This window comes from Acanthaster planci, linkage group LG01 (assembly GCF_054643075.1).
Source record: "Acanthaster planci isolate LZ-2023a linkage group LG01, COTS_SCS, whole genome shotgun sequence".
Lineage (NCBI taxonomy): Eukaryota > Metazoa > Echinodermata > Asteroidea > Valvatida > Acanthasteridae > Acanthaster > Acanthaster planci.
Window position 1 is genome coordinate 31,355,353 of NC_141777.1, and position 19,541 is coordinate 31,374,893.

Below are 19,541 nucleotides of genomic sequence, written 5' to 3' on the forward strand. Positions count from 1 at the left end.
CCATTTTGTTGCAAAAAGCCAACGAAACATTTTTCAAGTATCGGCTTATAATCTAAAAAAAAACATAAATTTTTCAAAATTCATGGGACATGTCCACCTCAATAAGTGCTGCATTTCAAAGGACAAATTTACACACTAGGCCATGTTTTAATCTTTGTTCTCCACATTCAACAGGCAAGCATGAAACCTTGTTTACAAGAAGAATTAAACCATTACCATTGCCAGTATTACTCACTAAGCACTGTATGCTCCATGCTTTATGAGAGTTTGAGGAAAAATAAATCACGCACTTGATCGGGCAGGACTGGAACGCACCACCTCAATAACCTAGTTTGAATACAGTACAGCAGTGGGCACTGCAGGAATTGTACTGTCTGGGTCATGTAAATTCGAGTGTCAAAAATGATAAATTTGTCTTGCTGTGTGTGGCTGCAGGCATGCACTACAAAGAAAGACTTTGTAAATTTCCCTGAATTGATTATGTGACTGGTGGGAGAGCAGTTAATGCTCCGTGGGTAGATAAACAGAGGTAGTTAGGAACTACACATGGGCACAAAAGGTTAATCATAACATGAAACTTCTTCTCCAAGTCTGTCTATCCTCCATTTGCATCATTGCCTTGCAGGGCCCATTGGGGGTATGCAGATAGAATCCGGGAGCACTGATGCTAACTCATCTAATCTGGCATGGTGGCTGCTCCTTAGTGATGCCAACTCCTCTTTGAGTCCGTCAACAACCTCTGACAGTCTCGCAATCTCATCCTGAATGTGAACTGCACTGGAGGGTTTAACGCGGGCAGTCTGTGCTCCCGACGTCTTGGACTGTTTTTTGATGAGATGAAACCTTGGCATCTGGTAATCGAGTATCGATAGATGACAAGTAGGAGATGCGGAGATGGGAACAAGTTTGGCCCTGATTTCCTCAACTGCTCTCAGCCACATTTCATCTTCCTGGATATTGAAAGAAACAGATAAAATAATTGACTGTGATGATGTGACAAAACGTTTACATCACCCTCAACAACCGTGATCAGCATCTGAATGTTGGGTCCACTGGAAAGCACTTTTGGTTAAAAGTGTTGACTTTGCATTTTTTAGGATTGAAACCACTTTAACAAAAAGTGACAATTTCAAAAGCAAATTCTTTGATAAAAAAAACAAAACAGAACAAAAGAATTTGTACCAGATTAAAATAAGCCTGATCTAAAATTAAGTATGTGAATGTCCTAAAGTGGATTTATGTAAATCTGCATATCCAATGCTACACTTTGCTCATTTAGCCCAATGAATATTATGCAAATCACCAGGCTAAAATTTGACTATTGTTACAGGTTGTCGAATTAAATTGGCCACATATGGACCAACTTCAGTCATCTAAGAAAATGTCCCCATTAAATTTAACCAATTTTTCTTTGCCAATGCTACTTTCAATTCAAACCCTTTTCAATGATCAGGGACGCCAGGTAAGCTCTTGTACAGAGCCTGAAAAGAAGGCTGGAGAAGCCTCAATATTCCTTATTAAAACCTGGAAATTAGCCCAACATTTTAAATGGAAGCCTGAAATGAGGCTTTTGCCAGGAGACTGGCATTCCTGAAGGATGTCAACATCCCGAATACCTTACAAAATTTCACCTCTTCATTGTAGTCAGAGTCTCCTGCAAGCCGTTCAAGATGCTGGGTGTATCCATCTAACTTCATGACAAGATCTGCTAGATCACTGACACTGTGTGCTGAACAAGGAGTGTGGCATTCACTAGGCATTTCTGCCTCATCCAGGGAATCTTGCATCCTTGCATCTAAGACGCTCTCCTGTGTCAAAACATGTAAATCGTGTATTTGGGGATTGTGTAGCTATATAAAAAATATTCCTTTTCAAATCTCCCTGCTGCCATTCACAATAAAGTTGTGCACAAATTCTCCACACTTTGAAAACTGAAATATAAAAATTTATTTCGGGTCTTCAAGGACTGTAGATTTGAAGTTACTACACACTGTATTTCCAAAGGCGATTTGCCTGTAAGAAAGTTTGGTCTCGGCAGTTGTTTCAAATAAAACACAGTACAAAGTCACTACAATGAAGATGACGGAGTCCACACAATTCTTCACTACAGAGTACCAAAGTGTGATATTTTGAACTAGGAAGGGTGGTGCAAATGACTGGAGTATGCACGCGTATCGGTCCCATGCTAATGCCTTTTACATACATATTTATGCAAATGACATATTCACTTTGGTGCTCTACAGCGGTTGTTAGGTATGGCCACAGGTGGTGAGGGAGGGGGCAGCCACTTTCTCGACTGGGGGGCCTGACCCCTCACTCTTTGCAGGTCCTATCATGGGGTGTGGCTTAATGGATCGATGTATTAGCCCTCCAGTGGTTTAACAGCATAAATATGCACGAGTGCCCGCAGTCACTCTTTTGTATGTGTTTTCTATATGGAACCCAAACATGCACAGGTTTAGTGTGTACACAGTAGGTTGCCAGCACAAACTGACACAGGGTCTGCGTTTTGTTTACTGCACAATTATGCACATGAAACAGTGAGGCACAGTTGTTGGACAGCACAAAAGTGCAATTTGATTTTCCTGTGAGGGACAGTTGGTGCACTGCATGACATGACACAGCTGTGCTTCTTTGTGCTGTTTACCAACTGACCCAAAGAGTGACTTCAGCATAGGAGGGTTTTAATGGCTGATACCTGATGGTCTCTCAACTGCCCCTCACCCCTTTGAAAATCGTTCCGCCGCCATTGGGTACAACAATTTCCAATTCCTACTGGCCCAATCAAATGAGTGGCAGTCTGCCTCATGAATGTGTCTGCTTCAAACGGAACACTTCAAATGGAAAAAAATCAAGTTAACAATAAATAACACCAAGATTCATGCATTTTCTTCAGCGTATACATTCATTTCCCTCTATGTTTCACCTTTTGAGGTAATTCTCAATGGAAGCCGAATAAAATGAAGTTTACCCTGAGTCCTCTCTTGAAAATTGCATGTGACATGTACTTCAATTACACTGGTTCTCACTGCTAAATTTGAATTGTGATAGTTAGGATGACAACAGTTCTATAGCACTGGAGCCACAATGGTACATGATTGCAGTTAGCATTAGACATCAGCAAACATAACGTTGTTGAAAATGACTGCAACTAGCAAAATAGTTAACAAAGCTTTTACAAAAGTCCCAAAAGCTAATCTGTTTATCTGCGTATGCATTTTCTATTTTGGGTAATTTTCTATGGTAAAAATCCTTGTCTCTGTTATTAGCAGAATCTGCCCATCAGAGTTGCCCGTGATGCAAGTGCATACTCAGTGGCCAGTCTTCATGGCTGCCCATGCAAGCAAGCATGAACATGCATGCATGACTGATACATGTACGTACCACACCGCTGACCGTTGTTTCTTCGAGATTCAGCTTTTTCTTAATTTCAAAGTAATTATCATCAATCCTGATTACATATACTTTTCTTTTATTTAAAGTAAATATTCAACATGTTCAATGCTTGGTGCACAGAAAAATTCAGGAGCTGGGACATATTTGGCATAACTAATATGGGCAATTCACAATAGTGCGCCTCCAAGAGTTTGCAACACATTGGCCAATCACAAAGCGCGAAATCTGTCGACCCTTTCCCAACACCCGTGAATTGGGCCGACAGATTTCCCGCACTGAGATTGGCGAATGCGTTGCAAACTCTTGGAGGCGCACTACAGTGAAACGCCCTTATTGCTCGGTACAGCAGAGCATGGTATAGGGGTGCTTTACAATAATTACCTGAACACCCACCTAACAGCCAATGGCAACAGGTATACATTTTAAAAACAAAATATTTGCTTTTTGAGTCAAGAACATCTCACTACATTTACTTTTGTCACAACTAAATGAGACACACTCTGTTACAGCTTTGACATCTCACTACGAGTAAATTTTGACTTCAAATTTTATTCTTTCAGATCAACTCAAGTCACTCCTAGTCCTAAGCCACTGCAGAAGGGTCTTGGTTACAGTACTTGTACATGTATGTACCTTTATGACTAGAAACTTTCATGTTGCGGAATTAGATCCATATTCACAGTGCAGCATGAATGCAGTAAACTTATATTGTGCAATCTGATCTGCATACTGGGGAATCTCTCCCAAATAATCTTGGATGTATTTTAAGTTAAATTTCACAAAAACAGTTGCTCAGTAGAGCATCATTTTCAAAGACCATACACAGAGAGAAACAGAAAAAGATTTAACTGGATTTCAGGTCTTAAGAAAATTAACAGACTCAATATGAAATTACCAAATCTTATGAAACCAATTTACAGACTCGCTAATTGGAGGAAATGAACAACTCACCATCCACTGCCAGAATGTAGCTTCCTGTTCTTGCCACTTCAAGCTGATGCGAAGTCTGGCCTGCTGGGTTTCTAGGATCTCTTGGTACTGTAAAAGAACAGCACAAAACTACAAGATCAACATACTTTACTGAATTATGACATGGAAAGGAATTTGGACATGAGCTCACTTTACATTCAAGAAGACCATTACTAAAGGGCAGAGATGCTATACCCGATCTTGTACAAAAAACAATCAAGGGCCAGTTACTTCATACATGAGCTTGTGTAATGCCTTTCCCATTACTGGGGCCATTCTTGATGTGGGATGATTATGAAATTAGACTCGTGTGTGCACCATTCAGGATGTCAAATTAGAAGCCATTACTGCTGTCATATCTCCCTCACTCACAGATGGGACACACAAGCTAAATGCCACTTCGGCCAATATGGTATTATGACTATAAATGCACATGCATCAGTCACGTTCAAGAATATATGCACGAGTGGTGTGCGAACATTAAAGAGGCTTCTGCTTAGAGATTTGAAAAGGGTAAATGTAGGTCAACCACATCCAATGATTCGTCGACATCAGAGCAACTAAATGCTTCATAACAGTAGCCTACAATTCTTCAATTCATTACAGACAGGTATACGTATTATTTTGAAGTTCAACTTATCAAAACTGACCAATGCTCCACCAAGTTGTGAAAAAGTAATGCATTGAGAAATTGCTTTCTTTTCTGCTCTGCATCCTTTGCCAGACACATGACGAGCTGCCCAGAGATGCTATCAGAACTGACCTTCTTGGAATACTCAGCATGCCTGAGAATGAAGACTTCTAATGGAGACAGATGTGGGGTGTCTGTGGTTGCGCTTATTCCTTGTGTTGCAGCATGAATCTATGAAGCAAATGTATTCATTTAACAACAAAGGTCTTTGGATCATGAGGAGTCTTCTTTTAGAGCCAACAACTGATGACGATTGGGGTTGAAGTACTTCTGAAACCTTCTTTTTTGCGCAGCATTAAATACATGTTAAGTGGCTACCACTTCTTTTGCTGGAAAGCCACACAGTATTCTCAACCAGGTGTTTATAACTGCAGCACGACTTTTACAAAGCGAGCTTTCCAAATGCTGCAAATAAGGAATTCTGATCTACAGTCTCAGAGTGAAAGCAAAAAAAGTTTTTTTTGGGGGGGGGGGATTTAAGAGATAGAACCTCCAACCTGGTGAGTTAGATTGCAAAGCTCCTGTTGCTGCAGATAGAGTCTCCGGATTTTCATTCTGTACTGGCCAACTAACCAGGCCAAGTAGTTCCCACTGCAACTTGTGCCTCTTGCATCATCTACAGAACCCCTGATTTTCTTCATTTCCTCCTCCCTCTGTTTCCTCAACTGCAAGACCTCTTCTGTGTGCAAATGCCCGGTGTCCACCATTTGCGTGCTGTCTTCTTTCGCCAGGTCCCTCAGTACATCTGTCTTGGCCAAGAGCCAGCCCAAGGCCAGGAGCAGTTCCCGGCTGCCGTGGCTCATGTCATTGGGGAGGCGGTGAAATCGGTGGCAGCGATAGCCCTCAGACCACATGGCATGCTTTGTTGAGGAGACGACATCGCTCGAAGTGGCCTGATGCGATGTGCATGCACCGGACCCTATGCATTTGCAGTTTGAATAACTTATCAAGGAGGAAAGAAGGGACCACAAGGGAGCCACCTGAGATTGAGAACAATATCAATGTCAAATATTGGTAAATCCTTACACAGTTCTGATCAGATTTTCTTGTGTGGTTTCACATACTGAAACCAAATTTCCAAATTTTATGCTGACCTTGTTTTTAATTTTAAGGTTTTTATGAAATGGAGAAAATAAATGAAAACATTTTCCAAAATGGTTCAAACACGTCAGTCAGTTGCAATTGTTTACAAATGGTAAATACATGTAGTTGTAAATTTAGCAACTCGCAACTTGTGAAAACAAATTACCACATCCGCATGAAAGTGTTTAGCTAAAAATGAGGCAGCTACGTGTATTCAAATTTTGCAAGCTGGAACCCAATACAGGATTATGAAGACCTGGGTATGATTTCTGTGAACAGAAAGTATAACCAGGCAAGTTAGCAGTCCCAGATTGATTTATGAAGATGTTTTCTTCAACACTTTGCATGTGAAATTGAATCCAAGTGATTTCATATAGAATAGAGTGGTACACATCAAACGTTTTGTAAAGAGTGACCATGCAGTGTTCTGGTGGCATGACTATTAGCCTCCTTGAAGTATCGCAGATATAATAAGAGGATGCTGTAAGAAGTGGGTAAATTTAGGAGTCAACATCTCCCCACAAAAAAAGTTCCCTCGTTGTCCCTGCCATATTCGAATAGGCTGATGCCTTTTGACACAGTTGACTGATACAGCACTGAACAGATCCTGGGCTGGTTGTCTTGTACAGTCCCGTACGTTTCCACAATCTTAAGCTCCGAGACTGACAGTAGCAATGAAGGAACTCAACTTTCAAACAATCTAGCTCCCAAGAAGACAGCTTACAGAGACACACGGGCTACTTGAGACATCACAAGGGGGGAAAAAAGAACAAGTTTCTGGACACACACGTTACCCACTTCAAGCTGGACAACGTCCAGAACATACATGGATTCCGCGAGCTGAAATGCACAGGATGTTTTAACACCTTTCCATGAATTCTGTACGTAGTTCTACATGATGTCTACATTCGTTACACACCCTGTCAGAACATGTTTCCATGTCTGAACTTCACTGCATGCACAAAGATCAGAGTCTGCTAGGCCCCAGCTTTTCACATTTGCTGCGAAGCAGCCAACCCCTGATCACAACCAGTTCAGCTGCACCCGAGGCTTTCTAGGAAGGTTGCTTCCTGTAGGGTGAGAGGACCAAGCTTGGAAGTAGGGTTTTAGCTTTTGTGGTACTACTGGGGCAGCAGTATCCTCTGCTTGAAGGTTCTCTATGTACAGACTTCTACATCTGTCCTCATGCTTGAGTGACTGAGTGAGTTTTCAGATACAGGAGCCAGTATACGAAGATGGACATGTGTGTGACCCTCAAGCCGCTGTGGGTCATGGCTGGGTGTTGTAGCAAATATTGCTCCACCAGTCTCAAAAGTTTTGAAAAAAAAAGACGATGCAGTAACTGTAAGAAACTTCAAACAAATCTTGAACAAATGACAACCAATGGTCAGCCTCTGTTAGGCCCAACTTGGCAAAGGCATTTAGTTGCATCTTGTTTTAAAAGTTCATTATATTCAGCTGCCATACCAGGGATAAGGGCAAAGTGGAATAATACTGTTAGCAAGTGGTTAATTAGCAATGTAGACTTTACTGCTGACCCCAGTGAATCAAAATTGCTCTCAAAGTGGTGCAGAGTAAGGGCTGGGTACAGCAGTCAAGAATATCATTATACATACTACAGAAGCTCTTACCGCCTCAGGCTTATTGAACTTAGCTTGCCTGAAGATTTCTGGGTTGAGCCCAGTGATGCCACTGAGGTTCATGAGTTGGCATAGTGACCCGATGGCATCCTTTGGCCGGCCAAATACAGACCTCGATGACGATGTCATGGCTTGCACCCAATCTACAGGAGAATGAAAAGTTGAAAATTGTTTCCTAACAGAAAAACCCTCCAGTTTATGTTATTTTGAAATTTTGAAAATCAGCCTTTTCTGAGTGTTAAACATGATAAATACCCAAAGATGTGCACACTTGTGGCAGCCAACCTGTAATGACCATTGCCTGACCTTGACACATTGATCAAAGACTACGTAAAGTGTATGGTTACAGCACTGCAACTGTGGAAGGGTATTGACTTGTTCAATATACAAATGCACTGCAAGCTGACAAAACACTCATTCACAGGGCAACCACATGTTCTACAAGTGGTCATGCATGAGGTGAACTGTGCATTTACATAAAACCAACCACGTTTTAATAAAAAAAAGCAAGAAGCAATATATACATGTGGAAAGTTCAATGTGGAAAGTTCAGCAGGACTACAGAATTGGAATCTCCAATTCTGACTGAATCCTACAGTAGGCATATTAGACAGTTTCAGGACTGAGGGTAAAATCTGAGGATTTCGATTTCAGGTATGAGCTCTTTCGAGTGAAATCAATGAATGGTGCACAAGGATTATGGACGGTTCTAGGACCCTATTACCGCCGACCATATCCACATGTTAAAAGAGGCAATCCATGATGTCCTAGTTACATGTACTTACATGTACATGTAGAATAACGTTAGATAGACTAGCCCTAACTAAGAATCAGAAGGTGGCTACTATGCATGGTGGCCTGTTCCCATGATAAGGAAATAAAGCCCACTTTTACAAATTCCTGACATGTTGACCTTGAGCGTTCATTCCTCCTTAATCCTAACAGCTCTAGTTTTGGTAAATTTCAACAATATTTTTAAATGTTGTAGAAATTCACTTGTTCTTAAACTAGAGATATTAAAAAACTACAATTTCTTACCCACATTTGGAGAACAACAACCATTTAGTCGAGTCATACTATTTTGTTTCAAATCACCTGAAGATGGAGGCACTTCACCGCCAGTCTGATTACCAGACCCGAACATTGTGAATATTGCTGATGGACCTTATCAAGGCATAGCCCTCAACATGGCACATTCTGCTTATTTGCCTCTAGTGCGTTGCTGCAGCAATATTTTTGCCGCAAATTTTATCTGAAGTTAAATTTCATTGAACTCCTTATATTCTGATCCAAGAATCTTGATATTACCCACCTGCTATAACAAAGATAAGGTTTTCAGATCTTCTTCTTCTTCAGAAATAGTTATTTGGGATATTCTGAGATTATTTAAGCGTACCACAGTAAAAAACACTGCCGTTTTGGAATTTCGGATGAAATTTCATCATGTTCATGACACTGACTTGTTCAACAGCATGTGTTATGAAGGTTATAGTACTGTAGTTGTACCAAAATTCAAACAAAAGAATTTGAAGTATTTCAACAACAGGTACCGTATGTTTAAACACTGTACATATGTATGAGGAAAGCCAAGTGAAAGCCAAAATGTACCAGGTTTACTTGGGGACTTTACAGCTACAAGTACTATACAATTCATGAAGATTCGTCAAAAATCTTCATCCAGGTTAAGGAACCAGATTACATTCGCAAATTCGTCTCTGTCCATGTTGCCGTTTTACCCTTTAGTTCCCCTCAAAACTCAAATCCCTGCCTTCTTTTCACAGTGAACAAAACTTGCTGAATTTTTGACAAGTGGTGTCAGGTCAACTTGCCCCCGGCCGATTTGCCCTTAACAACTTCCCCACCAACTCGCCCCCTTGTCAACTTGCCGACTCACCCCTTACAAACTTGCCTCCTAGCCTAAATCTCTCCCTGGCAGACTCACCCCCAGCCAACTCATCCCCTAACCCACCTGCCCATGGCTAATTGTTTAATATCAAACCTAGCAAAATTCATCAGTCCTTTAATATCATGTTTGTGTTTAGTTTGAGTTATGTGTGTTTTTAAAATCCATAATTTAATCTCAAACTGCAGCCTGTTTTTCTTATTTCTCCATCAAAACGTACATGAAGTGTTGTAAATTTTTGTTTGAGACATCAAACAAGACAACTTCCAGAATTCAGCCCATAATATACATGTACACTATTCAAAGTTATGAGTAATAATTTCATGATGTCATTTCAATACCACCTTTTCACAGAGTTAAAATTTTCCAGAATTGGGTTTTGACTTAAAGATATTGTATGACACTGTCCAAGTGTGTTTGATTTATTGTCAATTGAAAATTGCTCACTGTCCAGAATTGCCCATTACACATGTACATGTAAGTTGACAGGCAAAACTGACTTGTCCACAGTTTGACTTCGCACACACAGCAGTTCACCGCGGTGCGAACACATATTATAGTGTACCAAACAATAACGTCTGATGCCATCCGCAGTTAATATGTTGGTGTTACTAATACTATAAATCTGGTTTTGACAACACGATATCTCAGACATTGATCAAAATTTCCCCTTTTCGCCTTTTACCCGATCTTTACAAATGTGACAAGGTGTGCACAGCCTGTTATCACAACTTTGTGGGTACATTTTGTATAAACCCAGAGGCCTCCCCTTTTTTTATTAACTTTAAATTAGAGTTTCATCTCGAATCAGGAAGCTTAAAAACAGCTTTTATTTACACTTTATGTCGGCTTGTTGTTTTACCCAACCCCCTGGGGTGTATGTAAAAATCACGCTGAAATCGGAGGATTGGGGAATTTTAGGGTTAACTCATTCTCTTAATTGCATTGTTTACTTTGAAGTATTTTGGTACATCACAAATAAAAATCAGTCAATGATTGAAATAAATCTTGCAAAAGCACTAGCCTAAACCCTCCAGCACACTTTGGCTAGACACCCTGCCAGACACATCAGTCTGCATCATTTGTCAAAGTGGCTTGCCTGCCCAGTGTAACAAGATCCAACTGGTCAATTCTCCATAAGGTGGGAATCTGTGGTTGCCAGTCACCACAAGATCTAACAGTGGCATTGTTAAATGGGGCTTCCATTGTCTCAACATGGCCAGTTTGTTTGGCCAAGTGCATCAGACTTTTTCCCCTGACGCACTGTACTGCATCTGATGTCAGTTGCTCCACCCACTTACCACTTCGCCCACAACCACTTTGCCATTAGCCACTTCACCAGTTGTCACTTTGCCCACATGTCACTTCACCCACGCACCACTTTGCCAACACAGTATTTTTTATAATAATAATGCATTCCAAATTAAAACAGGCCACTGATCAGGGCTGAGTAAATTTGAATAATTCACTGTTTGAATATTCGACCTTCAATTCGATTGAATATCTGAATATTTGGTGGTACTGATGGGCAGATTATTGATGAACAATCCATATACAAAATCAGATGCAATAATGCAGACAATTGTACATTATAATCACTACAACAGCTTCTCACATCTGGGAGTATCTCCTGCCACAATTTAGCAAGATTTAACAGATGAACAATGGTTCTTGCCCACTTGAAGATCTCTATTCTTTTTCAAATTTGTAATGAATAATTTACTTTTTGAATCGTTGTTAGATTTCTGTCACTTTTCGTTTGAATCTGCTAGAAACAAGCCTCCATAGTGCAATTTTTCTCATTTAAATCAAAAGAAAAGTCTCCCTTCGTTTTCATGAAGTCTGCATTTGAATATTCAAATTTGGGAAATAATATTCAAATATTCAAGAATTGATCAAATATACGAATATTTGGCACAGCGCTGCCACTAATTGACTGAGACACAACTCCGCATCTATTTAACAAGTTAACTGTGTGCAATTTTTCCAATACAATCATAAAAAGATCAAGACTCAACACACAACAAAACCATTTATCAAAAGAATAGTTTCTGTGACAATGGTCCAAAGATTCGCAACTGAGTGTACTGAGACCTCATGGAAAGGGAAAACACCTGTATGTAGGTGCATGAAGATGACTCTTATTCTGTCAACTAAGAGGTCATTCATTTTCACAAGCGTACACTTTTTCTTCCCTCCTCCCCTCTAAGAGAGTACAAAATGAAAGAACAAAAAATGATGATTTCTCTGTGGTGCCTAAGGATCCATTCTAATTCACAATGTACAGCTGTTAAAGTGCAGTAAATGACCAGAGAATAATGGCAGGAGGGAAAACATTGTCCATGACAGGCCTCAACATTCGCTGTTTTCTGATTGTCCGAGACAAATTTCCTCTTTCAGTTCGGGCAAGTTAAAATTGTAAGGACAAATTGCCCAATGGATAGGTAATTTTTTCTTAAAATTTTTTGTGTCCAAGAATAGCAGATGGTGCGCCGTGCCACAGTGTATGCTGTGTGTGCACGTCTTTGAGTCCCTGCGCATGTTAAGCCTGGCAGGTTGAGTTGCGATGTAACGCGTCTCACACAAATCTGCAAAAAGACATCGATTTAGGATTTGTGTTACATGTAACTGCCATGCACACTATCATGTTCTTGCCTTGCACAGTCGAGTTGCCTTAACAAACTACCTTGTTAACAGCTGAGTTATGCCAACAGTTACTCTCAGGACTGTGGGGTCGGACATCTGCCCGCTCCCCAAAAAAGCATGTTGGGTACCTGTAATCACATTGAAACTGTACACCGGAAATTGCTGCCCTCAGGAATCAGTTGTCAGCATGTGTGTGCCAACACAATATGCTTGTGAATAGTCCGCTAAATTAAAGGCTGGAACACCGTGATGTTATCTTAAGGACATTCACATACCGTTCAAATCGCTATTTGAACAAGATGGTGACATCACGCTCAACCACAAGACCGTTTCCCATTTGAAGGGGAAATTTCTCTTTTCTTCCCAAATGTGAGTAAACCTCAGCATTATTGGAATCTCCAGTTCTCACTTGATCCTAAGCCGGGTGCATTGGACAGTTTAAGGACCAGTTTGGATATGAATTTGGAGGATTAGATTTGGGGTAGGAGCTATTTTGAGTAAAATGAATTAATGGAAGCAAAAGCCTATGGAAGGTACTTGGACCCTATACTCACTGATACTACTAAGTACCATCACCCAACAATGTTAAAAAAAAATGTTTAAAAAGGCAAATTGTGGGGTCCAAGTTACTCGGAGTTGGACTACCTGCCAACTATGTCCATAACTTCATAAGCCTTATTGCAAATACTGCATGGGTGATTTTGCACAGTAGTAGGCCTAGAAAGGCAATTGTGGGCAGGGAAAAAGGACCACAGTAAGGCTTATGCCAACTTAAGTCTCACTCTTACTATGGAGGAATGCTCTTACTAAGTTACTCTTTAGCCCTGGTGATTGTTTTATAAAAGTAGGCCTAAATTTTGTTCCCCTATTTATAAGAACTGAGTGCTAAAGACATGAAAGATGAGGAACACTGATTATCCCGGTTTTAAACCGAAACCGAGAATGCAGATCTTAAACGTGCCAAACTTACCAAGTTTTCGACACCTGTTATCGCATCTAGGCCTACATCGCATCTCTGTACTGTGTATGTAGGCCTACAGCTGTCCATGCGATTCATGTACGGGTACTCTTGAATCGTAACTACATGCACGTAACGCCCTCTGTTGTTTGATCTTGAAGCTACCTCGCCTAAGTACACCACCACCTACAACCAGGTGTTGTACATGTACTTACGCGCAGTGTCCCGTTACTGCAGTGGCACTGACCTGCTGGCTCTCAGCCAAAGCTCCCTCCCCCAGCACAGCGTTTAACAATTATGCGAACTCGAGAAGTTTGTTTAAAATAATCTCAAAGGGTGTCAAATATGTGACCTGTATGCTAAATTTGTTTCAAAACCGAGAATAATCCTGTTGTGATAACATTCTTTCAAGGTATTTTGCATGAGCGGCAGCCTGAGCTGGCTAGGGGAGTTGAGAATTGCATCGATAGGCTACATGAAATTCATTCACTTGATGAGAATCACTGAGTAAGTGTATATCTCTATCATAAATGTGCGCCAGGCCCCTCCCCTCATTTCAAGTGAAGGCGATGTTCTCAATGGACGTCTGTGTGGGTACCGGGCCCCGGCAAACAGAGGAATGAGGAAGATATTGGTCATTCTCAACACTGACAATCCTTTTTGCAGTCTCTGTTACATCTGGCGTATGATTTTTTTTATAAGTTTAGAACACATTCTTTTATTTCCACGAGTGATTGAGAGATGCAACTTACCTGCCAAACGAATGAAAATACTTTGAAGTCAGTTTCAATGATATATCCCATGCATGGGCGTAAATCCATGGGAGATGGGGGTTATCCCCCCAACACACACCCACACCCACATTCTGAGGTGAGGGGTGGGTCTATCGAACCCCCCCCCCTTTTTGTGGTGAGCAAAAATTAGAGTGGATTGTGAAGAATTTTTCAGACTTCCAAAGACTAAAAATGCGTTCATTATCACTCCAAAAAAAAGTAAAGCAATTTTTAAAAGGCCATAAATGTGCCATTATGAATACATATTACAGATGTACATCAATATCATGAGCATCAGCCCCTTACAATTAAGTCGTATGGTGTCATTCTGTATGTTTATTCTTATACCAGTCAGCTGTGCGACATTGTCAAACTTCACCACCCACAGATCCACTGTTACGCTGACAATACTTCGTATTTATCATCATTTATCCTGATGAGGCTGGTAGTTCTAAATTATTGATATTGGTTCGTGTTTTGTCATATTCATTTTAGGTAGTTGTGCAATACTTCTTTGCTTATTTTACTACAATTTCTAGGAGATTTTCATATTTTTCTTAATCATGTAACATTCATTGTAATGCGCGCGTGAACATTGTATTGAATGAGGGCAATATAAAACACATTTAATGATAAATCCCCCCCGACTTTTCAACTTTTCATGGCTGGGCAAGCCCCCCCCCACCGTTCCCCATCCCCCAATTTCAGGCACAAATTTATGCCAATCGGATCCCATGACACAGGTCAGGGTAACAGGGACAGAAAAAACTCACACGTCGGACCCAAAATTTATGGAATTACCCAAATGGATAACACTATATTTTCGTCGCAAAAAGTCCGAATAGGCTACTGATCTCTTCCACTGTTCCTGTCAGTCTGCTACGCCGCTAAATACTCCCTCGGGCCTGAGTGTGCACCACTGAAATCACTGCACTCACCTGCTACAACCAGAAACGGCTACTTTTTATAGGCTACTGGTACCACTAATCAGACCAGTTCCACTGAAACAAAGAATGGGAGGAGCCACTCACGCATGAGTTGATCGCATGAAGGTTGTCAGACTACGTTTTTATTACCATATTGAAGCGTTCATTTGTGACGGTGCCGTTGTAACATGGAGGATAAGGTTTTATTGAGTACGAGAGGCCGCTACATGTTTGCAAGAACGCATTCACACCTAAACTAGCCAGAAGTTTCACTGTCGTCAGATCATGTGAAGTTGTACATTCTATCGATCAACAAAAAAAACGGTTGTATTCAGGGGCTATATTACCTGATAGTCATTAACGGGTAGGTTAGGGCCTAGGGCCACATGTAGTCCTCAATGCAGCGACCTGACCGATAACAATAACTACTCCACGGATGCCAGGAAACTACGTGCAGGAGCGGCAATCGTGATATGCGGGCGTTCACGACACACAACGTTAGTGCGAGCTTTGCAGTATGGTCACTGCATTTGAAGCTGACAACTTATATGTACATGATTGATTGACTGTCCGTGGATATCTCCAGCTTCGTGAGAATTTCCCCAGCTTTGACAAAAATAATGTCAGCGCTGACAGAGAACAGTTACTTCAGGTTTCTTGTGCTGACCATTGCATACATATTGTACCTGTGCCTTGGCGCCGGGGTATTTTTAGCCTTCGAGCAGTCGGTGGAGAGTAACTATGTAGCCAAACTACAGGGTTTGTCTGATGCCTTCGTGAGGGAGAACCCCTGCGTGAACTTCTCCGACCTGTATGCTTTCATGGAGGAGGTTCTGGCTGTGGGTAGTAAGGGGATTCGCTTGGAGGAGGATGGCTCATCCTACAGAGTCTGGGACTTTGCATCAGCAGTCTTCTACAGTGTTACTTTAATAACAACTATCGGTTAGTAGTAAATGTAGTTGTGCTCTAACAGTACACTATGCATTTTGGCAACAAGCAGTGGCATGCCGGCTGCACGATGGGAGCAGCATGTGCGTTTTGTGCCCCTTCCCAGAGACATGCTGCGCATTTTTATAGGAATTGAAAGTGCCTGCTTACTGGGACTTGAACCCACGACAAAATAGAGCATTATTAATTTTTCGTACAAGGCTCAATGTAACGTGTTTCCTCTCTGGTAGTGATCATGGTTCTCCGACTAATCTTACCCTCTAAATGTAACGAGTGAAAAACTCACTCTCACAAGGGATGACTCATCATAACACCATTCCAATTCTAATAAATACTCTCAACAGAGTGAAAACCACTTTAAGACTAAACGAGGGAAGATGACTCTAAAAGGACAACTCTTTTCGTTGTCCTTTGTACAGCTCCTTGGAGAAGCGGAAAGTTCTCTCTTTTGGAGTAGACCTAGTTTTCACTCTTTTTTGGAGTGGTTTTTCACTCTGTTGGATTGATTTTATAAGGGACACACTCTTTTTGAGAGTGAGTTTTTCACTCTTTTTCATTTAGAGAGTAACCCTACAAGAGCAGGGGTTTGAGGGCTGATGTGAGGTTCCAGGGGAGGATTGAGCCTCCTGGGAAAAACTCCACTGTTACGTGCCTGATTGTTTTGAAACTTTGCATGCTTGTAAAGGCACTCACACTGTTCAGTAAAAACGTGAAGTTTAAATTCAATATGGCATTATAGTTTTGATGTTACCTTCATTTGAAGTTAAATTTCGCGCATGTTGGCCTGTGTGCATTGAGCATGTCAATGGAGATTGGATTTTTGGCTGACCCGTCTCGGAAAATGCGCTTTGTGTGACTGTGAGATCAGCAAGCCCGATTTTCACAAAATTGGTTTCAAAACGATTAGAAGATGTTTACTCCTAATTAGGCATACTATATTTCTTTACTCCAATTGTTTTCGGGTTTTTTTTGGGGGGGGGCAATTCTTTTCTTTTGACAAATTGAATGGCTTCAAAAAACACTTTATCCGTGAAAGCAATGACGCCATCACATAAACGTAAAACACTAGAAAAATGTTGAAACCAGCTTCACAGAAGCTAGTTTTGTGCACTTGGGTCGATATGTAAATTAATGTTAATTCATGTACTTACAAAACTTGATTGCGGTTTCCGTTGTAATACACAACGCAACACCATGGAGTCACAAGCTTTTCTGTCGAGGGCGGATCCAGGGGGCGGGGCCATGCTCCCCACAAAGCAATTAAGAAAGGAACTGTTTGTTAATAACTTTTGAAATAATATGGTGGAGGCGAATTTTTTTAATTATCTTATTTCTTTTCGTTCAAAACGTGTGAAGAAATCCCCAAAATGTAGCTGGTGCCTTCAGAAAGGCTATAACCGGTTAGGCCTACATAAAAAAAAGAAAAAATTCCCAAAATGTTTGCTCCCCCCCAAAAAAACACATCTGGCTCCCCTGAAAATTTGGTTCTTGATCTATCATTGATATTTATTGCACAGATTTGCTGTTATCCAATGATACATTTTACAGAAACGCTCGTGTAGGACACTGTAATTTTTCAACAATGTACCAGTCATGCTGGTACCAGTACAAACCTGCAACATCAGCTCTTTTTAAAAGATATCATTGAACTTGAAAATGTTCTGAAACTTTGAGAAGAACCAGTGGAATGCCAGTCAACGTTACAAATAAATAATAAAAATTAAAGTATAAATAAATAAATAGTTTGAGTGACCCCTCACACCCCACAAATCTGCACCACACGAAATATTATAAAACGTAATCCAACCTCGTGAAAAACTTTGTATATAGGTCTATGTACATGGCGGCACCGACGTGTATCCATAAAATTTTTATTCCTTTTTTCCCCCATTTCGTTATGCATATTACTAGAGGGGTTGTACATAACGTTTTATTAATGGTTCCGTGCCATGTTAAAGGAACTCTCACCGAGTACCAGCTGCATACATGCCATCTCCTATTATACTTGTGTAACATGTAGGCCTACATCTGTAATGTTTGTCTGAAACTTGTTATTTTAAGTATTGGCCTACTACATAGCCTAAAGTGCATCAACATTGAATATTTCTCCATTTGTATCGACAATTTCTGAATAACCTGATTTCGTAAGCATATGAGAAAGAAGTCTTCAGACTGTACAATTGTTTGTCAGCTGTTACGTTTAAGTCTCACTTTTTTCCACAAAGCGCTACTCGACGAGCCAGCGTGATACAATTAACACAGTGTCAGATCGAAATCGATGCAAGGTTTTGTAAATCCAGGAAGACCAAATCACCAATATCCAAGCACAACACCGTAAATATTATTATTATATCGTGGTGTACGCGTGCAGGCCAGTAGGTTTTTACCGCCGTAGACAGACGTGGGCATTTGGATAGACAAAAGAAATCAATTTTCATAGGCCAGGTAATAGTATAATAAGTTGATCGTCCTTAACGGCCTCCTGATTGATGCTGGATCTTTTTTCCTTTTTTTCTTAAGATACCTATTAACTTTTGTCAACTGCAGTTGACCACAACATTCACATGACGGATTTTATGCGCAAAAGAACCTGTGTACGTCATGGGAGAATGTTATTTGTAGTCATTCTGAACCGGAAAGGCGTCGGCCATTTTGAATGTTATGAATGTGAAAGCTCCAGCAACTATTTTTGATCAGTCATGAAAAGGGCCACCTCTTTTTGGAATACTTCGGATCCCGCGGACGATCCACTCACCAGTGCTCACATATAAAGCAAGATATGAGACAGAGAGAACCCTCCCCCTGCTTTGTGTTGGTCATTGTTTCACTGGAATCTGAGGAATTCTTTTTAGACATCTCGGGGATGTGTTATATAACAATAGTCTGTAGAGTGTGTATAGCGATTTGACATGTTGGGGGGGTTACCTTTCGGTCTTATTTCTTGCTGGATACATGTACTGAAGTCGGGTCCATTCTTCAGCTGAGTTACCGTAAGGAATAGACTTTTGGGGGATGACATTGGTATGTAGGAATATGCACATGGACATTATGGGGGGGGGCTAGGGGCTCTTGCCTCTGGAAAATGGGGAAAACGGAAAAGAGAAAAGAAAATTTGCTTGAAAGTATGTCAGAACTGACCCTCTTCCATTGTTGATGGATGAGTGCCAAGCCGCTCCCCCGAAAATGTTTTGCTTTCTAGCAACGTCAGTCGTGAATGTGCATTTTTGTGTAAAAACTGTAAGATCTGGCGTTTTCATAATAAAAACCTCAAGTATCCTCACAACACAACTTAAAGTTTTTCAAGTTTGAATCCATACGTTGTATATTTGATATCCTTGCTGAACTCGAGAAAGGGGCCCATCTGGAACACTGGAACTGCTACAATTTCAAGCGGCCTTACCGTCGAATTTGATATCAACAGATGCATTTATTATTCTTATGTCAGGAATTACCGTGAAAATTTATCGTGGGTTCATGCACCCGTTCGATAATTACTTTGGGGTCATAGAGGCATAGTCGGTATCTTTCTAAGACTACAAACGCATGACTTTTAAATTCAAATGTCTTTGTGAAGGTCGAATGAAGGCCTTAATTAAACAGTTTAGACA

At 40.8% G+C, this 19,541-nt stretch overlaps 2 protein-coding genes across 4 annotated transcripts in view; one reads left to right on the plus strand and one right to left on the minus strand.

Annotated features, from left to right (window-relative positions):
- Positions 1–127: 127 nt before the first annotated feature.
- LOC110976800 (tubulin epsilon and delta complex protein 1-like) lies at positions 128–15,230 on the minus strand. 2 transcript variants are annotated; one of them, XM_087133578.1, is made up of 7 exons: positions 15,091–15,230; positions 7,771–7,922; positions 5,554–6,036; positions 5,129–5,227; positions 4,348–4,434; positions 1,632–1,808; positions 128–950 (listed from the first exon to the last, which is right to left on the minus strand). In XM_087133578.1, exons 1-7 carry the CDS (start codon positions 15,092–15,094, stop codon positions 612–614), a joined length of 1,341 nt encoding a protein of 446 aa, XP_086989704.1. In that variant the 5' UTR covers positions 15,095–15,230; the 3' UTR covers positions 128–611. The 2 variants fall into 2 exon arrangements, with proteins under 2 accessions (XP_086989704.1, XP_022086091.2); XM_022230399.2 differs by lacking the exon at positions 15,091–15,230 and adding an exon at positions 13,299–13,443.
- Positions 15,160–19,541, plus strand: part of kcnk1 (potassium two pore domain channel subfamily K member 1) — a 19,142-nt gene continuing 14,760 nt past the window's right edge. For both annotated transcript variants that reach the window (XM_022230303.2, XM_022230304.2), the window contains exon 1: positions 15,160–15,927. In XM_022230303.2, the coding sequence (XP_022085995.1) occupies positions 15,606–15,927 (322 nt within the window). In that variant the 5' untranslated portion in view covers positions 15,160–15,605. The remainder of the gene's footprint in view (positions 15,928–19,541) is intronic.